The sequence below is a fragment of the Vicia villosa genome, linkage group LG2 (assembly GCF_029867415.1).
Source record: "Vicia villosa cultivar HV-30 ecotype Madison, WI linkage group LG2, Vvil1.0, whole genome shotgun sequence".
NCBI classification, from domain to species: Eukaryota; Viridiplantae; Streptophyta; class Magnoliopsida; order Fabales; family Fabaceae; genus Vicia; species Vicia villosa.
In genome coordinates, this window is record NC_081181.1 from 196,842,923 (window position 1) to 196,847,398 (window position 4,476).

The following is a 4,476-nucleotide window of genomic DNA, read 5'->3' on the forward strand; positions in this document are numbered from 1 at the left end:
TTAATTTTAATATACATTTATATCATTCCTCTATAGATAAGCTCGTCGCATATACTGATGCATATTTAGGTGGATGTCCAGACATCAGAAGGTCCACATCTGGGTATTATGTATATTTTGAAGACAACCTCATCTCTTGGTCTTTCAAACAAAAACATACATTGTCCTATTCTAGTGTTAAAGTCGAATACAGTGGAGTCATTTATGTAAGATTTGAGTCATGTTGGCTAAAGAATCTTATTTTGGAACTATAGTGCTTTGTCTGACGGCCATGTTAATCTATTGCGATAGTATAGCATTGTGTATCTCTCAAACAATCTCGTTCAACATCAATGCATTAATCATATTGAGATTAATATTCACTTTGTGCATGAGAAAATTACTCGTGGTCAAGTTCGTGTGTTACACATCCCTTCATGATATCAAAAGTTCACATCTTCACTAAGGATCTTCCACAACTTTTTGATGATTTTCGACTATGAAGAACATCCGATAACCTCCAATTTCAAATCAATATCATTAACTAAGAGATTATATTTATGATTTAGTAACATCTTGATAATCAAAATGCTCTAGTATATATACATGATTATGCAATGCAATATGCAAAGCAAATATTCTCTTATAGAAACCAAAGCTGCGAGAGAGAAACATCAACCGAAATATGCTAGTGTTTGCCTGTCTCTCCCCTTCATTGTGAGTATTATCAATTAATCGAACAAAAACGGTGACAATTTTTTATAGACAAATGTTAACTCGGAGATACTTAAAATGAGAGAAAACTTACCTAGCATAAGAAACAAAAAGACATTAAATGACTTTGACATGATAATTCATGACACCACCAACCCCAATTTCTTACTTTAGTTAGAAGATATTTGTAAAATGAAACATATTCATTACTATCTTACCCTTAAAACACATACATGATTCCCTCTCAACATCACAATCCACAAAAGGCAACAAAGCATTAAATTCTTTTTAAGTTTCAGCACCTGTGTCCCAAATCTGAATATAAAATTTCCATTATACAATTTATAATAACCCTCTTTCAATTATTAAAAAAAAAGTACTAACGGTCCTTTTCCCCGGTTTGCAACTCCGGTTCTTGTCTCTTAGAATCGCTCCTCCAAAAACCGCTTGCGCTGAACCGGGCCCACATCTCTTCTTCCAATTTAACATGCCCCGGCACCTCTTCCTTCGCCAAATGCTCTTCCAACGTGGGCCCGACCATAACCGTTTCAGGCCCAGGCCCAGGCCCGTCAGGTTTGTTATGATTCAACAGTGCTGCTTCGTTCTTCTTATTTTTTCTCTGTTGATTCACTAACCGTTTCTTCCTCTTCTTCTTCACCGCTTTCTTCCACAAACAAGCGGGAACTTTGTACGCGGCGAGCGCCACCATGTCCATTACCGCGCACGGAACGCAGCAGCATACCGCGGCGCAGTCAGCCGTCACGTTGCCGGCGATTTCTCCGGCGCGGCGGCGACCGTTTGGAAGTTGTTGTTGGCGGATCATTGTTGAGGGAAACGAGACGAGGAGGGAGAGAGAGGGAGAAGGGAGCTAGAGAGGTGGTGGGAACGGTGGCGTGCAAGGACGCCGGCGGAGCATTTGAGCGTTTAGGCCATAATGGATTAGAAGAGGAGAAAAGGTATATGAGAAATTTGAAATGGAGAAAATGGTTGGGGGAGATTAAAAGAAGGAAATGAGAGAAGGAAATATAGAAATGAAAACTGATGACACCCTGCTTGCTTGATGTGCTGTTATTTCTATTTATATTTCATTTTGTTACTTCATTCTCAACCGAAATTCTTAATAACCAACATGTATATAAATATGTTTTTGATGTAATACTACTCTGGGGTAATAATTTTTACAGTTGGGTAACATTAATTAAAAGATACATGGCTCACTTAGAAGAAAAGTGTTATTCAACTATCTAATTGCCATATTTTTAAATAAAAGAAGAAAATGTATTTTTTATTTTAGAGAAAATGGGTGATGCATGGACAGTATAAAAAAATTTTACACTGTCAATCAATTCCGACTATGAATTAAAATAAATTGGACTGTAAATTTTAAGTTTATATAACATGGCAAAACGATTTGTTTCTATTGGATGACAGTGTCAGTCCGCTACCTTTAACCTCTTTTTATAAGGTGTTCTTTGGATAGGTTAACTTGTGTTTTTGATGTTAAATTGATGGAAATTGTTGATATAGAATTTAATAATATTTTTTATTTATATTATGTATTAATCTAAATAAATTATTAATATTATAATTTAAATTTTAAAAAGTAAATAAAAGAAGAAAAGAATATCCAGGTAAATTAGTTTTATACAAATGTACAAGTATAATGTAGAATGAAATAGTTATTTTTAAAAAACAATTATAAAATAGTTTAAGACAAAATAATAAGTTGTTCAAAAATAACTGTGTAAAATTATACCCTTGGTGCATGATATTTACACTCTTTCAAATAAATAAATAAATAAATCTAAAAGGTAATAATGAATGACAATATTATTATTCTATATTTATTAATAATGATTTTTAATCTCTTTTATTAGATTTTTAGTCCCTATCTCTCTCAAAAATGTTCTTCCATAAACACCAAAGTATAGTTGGATAAATAAGTGAACTTGATTTTTCGTATGTTCCTATAGGCATGAGAGTAAGTTAAACATAAAAGGTCATGCGTTTTATTGGTATAAATAAATGCTTAATGGTTCTTCTTATTTTCACCCGACACCCTTTCATAGACGTATTATGAATGATCGACGGTCCGCAACAAATAATTTTTTTTGAGTAATATATTCAGACTTATTCCACACCTTGATCATTAATTCTTCTTAATTTAATTATTAAAAATAATGAGTATTAGTTTTATATATATATATATATATATATATATATATATATATATATATATATATATATATATTAATGAGAGAACTAAGGGTTCTCCAACCTGTTTACACAACAAAACAGAAAACAATCCGACAAAAAAGAAAGAAATTACCAACCAATTAAAATTACGAGAGAAATAACAAATCTTTACTAAATTTGTAAAAGCTATAATTGAGATTAGTAATTTCTCCTAATAACATCCACTTCCAAACCAAAATTTTTATACTCCAAACCGTATTATCAACAGTCCAACTATCATTCCAAAAGCAAATCTCATTTCGTAATAACTAAATAGACCACAAAGTTGCAAGCCAAACAACTCCTATTTTGTCCTCCCTAACTTTCTTTCCTTTTCAAAATAAGTATCAATCCATAAAATTCGATAAACACTCCTCCACCACTTCGACCAGTTTACCAACCCAAAGAGTCAACTCATTCCAAATAATCTTCACCACTTTACAATTGAAAAAAAGAATGATCTCCACTCTCAAAATCTATACCATAAAAAGTACACTTTAAAGTATTTAAAAGAAAGACAATATCTCTATTCTTCAAATGATCCTTTGTTGAAAGTCTATTCACAAAAAGTCTCCAACCAAAAGCCTTGATCTTATAAGGAATCTCCAAATTCCAAATCTTGTCCAACACCTCATCATTCCTATTCCGGGGACCAAAAGGAATACTAAATCTTGCATAAAAGTCATAAGAAGAAGATACCGAAAAAACTCCGGCCGAATCCATGGACCAAAACACCTTATAATAGTCGAACTCCCCAACCCGACACCCTAACTTCAAATAGAGCAAAGCAAGCCTCAACCGATTCCGAAGACAACAAAATATCTTTAATACCAAAATCTCTCCAACACCACACTCCATCGCGCCAATCCCTATACCGGCTACCAACACTTTTTGCAAACAAGAAATCGAATAGAGATCCGAAAACTGCTCTCTCAAACTAGACTCCTCCAATCAAATAGCTTTCCAAAAAAGAGTATTAAAACCTTTACTCATCCCAAACTACACAAAATACTTATAATTTGTTGCGGGAGAACTTACTAAGCCAATTTGGTCTAGCAAATATCTAAAGAAAACAAATAGGATACCTGAGATACTCGTGGTTTTCAGTAATACAGAGGGGCATGTCAGTTTGATCTTTCCTAAATCTTGTGTTCATTCTTCCTTCTTTTGCTCTTTGGAACTTCAAAAGAAGCTAAACATTCCATTAATAAGATATTATATGCAAAATCATGACATTCAATTTCCTAATCTTTTATCAAAACATTAGACCCCCAAAATAACATGATAAGAGCATCTGGACTACGCAGAACTATGAACAATTGAAGCGTCATTCCAAGCATTTAATTCCCTAAAGACACATTTATTACCATATATCCTATAGGACGATCTCCTACAAGAGGACAAGCAGAAGAAAGGGATCAGTCCTTGACACAGATTTTAACTCTCTGCTATGACTTTAAACAGTGGGACACAAAGACAGGCCCAGATGAAGGTTGGAGAAAAGCCACGAGTTAGAAAAATGAGGGTCAGTTTGTTTTCAAGCAAGCA

At 33.6% G+C, this 4,476-nt stretch overlaps 1 protein-coding gene across 1 annotated transcript; it reads right to left on the reverse strand.

Annotated features, from left to right (window-relative positions):
• Positions 1–832: 832 nt before the first annotated feature.
• On the reverse strand, positions 833–1,794 carry LOC131653492 (uncharacterized). The gene has a single exon (XM_058923648.1). The coding sequence runs from the start codon at positions 1,514–1,516 to the stop codon at positions 1,073–1,075; it is 444 nt and encodes a 147-aa protein (XP_058779631.1). The 5' UTR covers positions 1,517–1,794; the 3' UTR covers positions 833–1,072.
• Positions 1,795–4,476: the final 2,682 nt, after the last annotated feature.

Coding starts and splice junctions, on each gene's coding strand:
- LOC131653492 (XM_058923648.1), bottom strand. CDS start 1,516: ATGATCCGCCAACAACAACTTCCAAACGGTCGCCGCCGCGCCGGAGAA.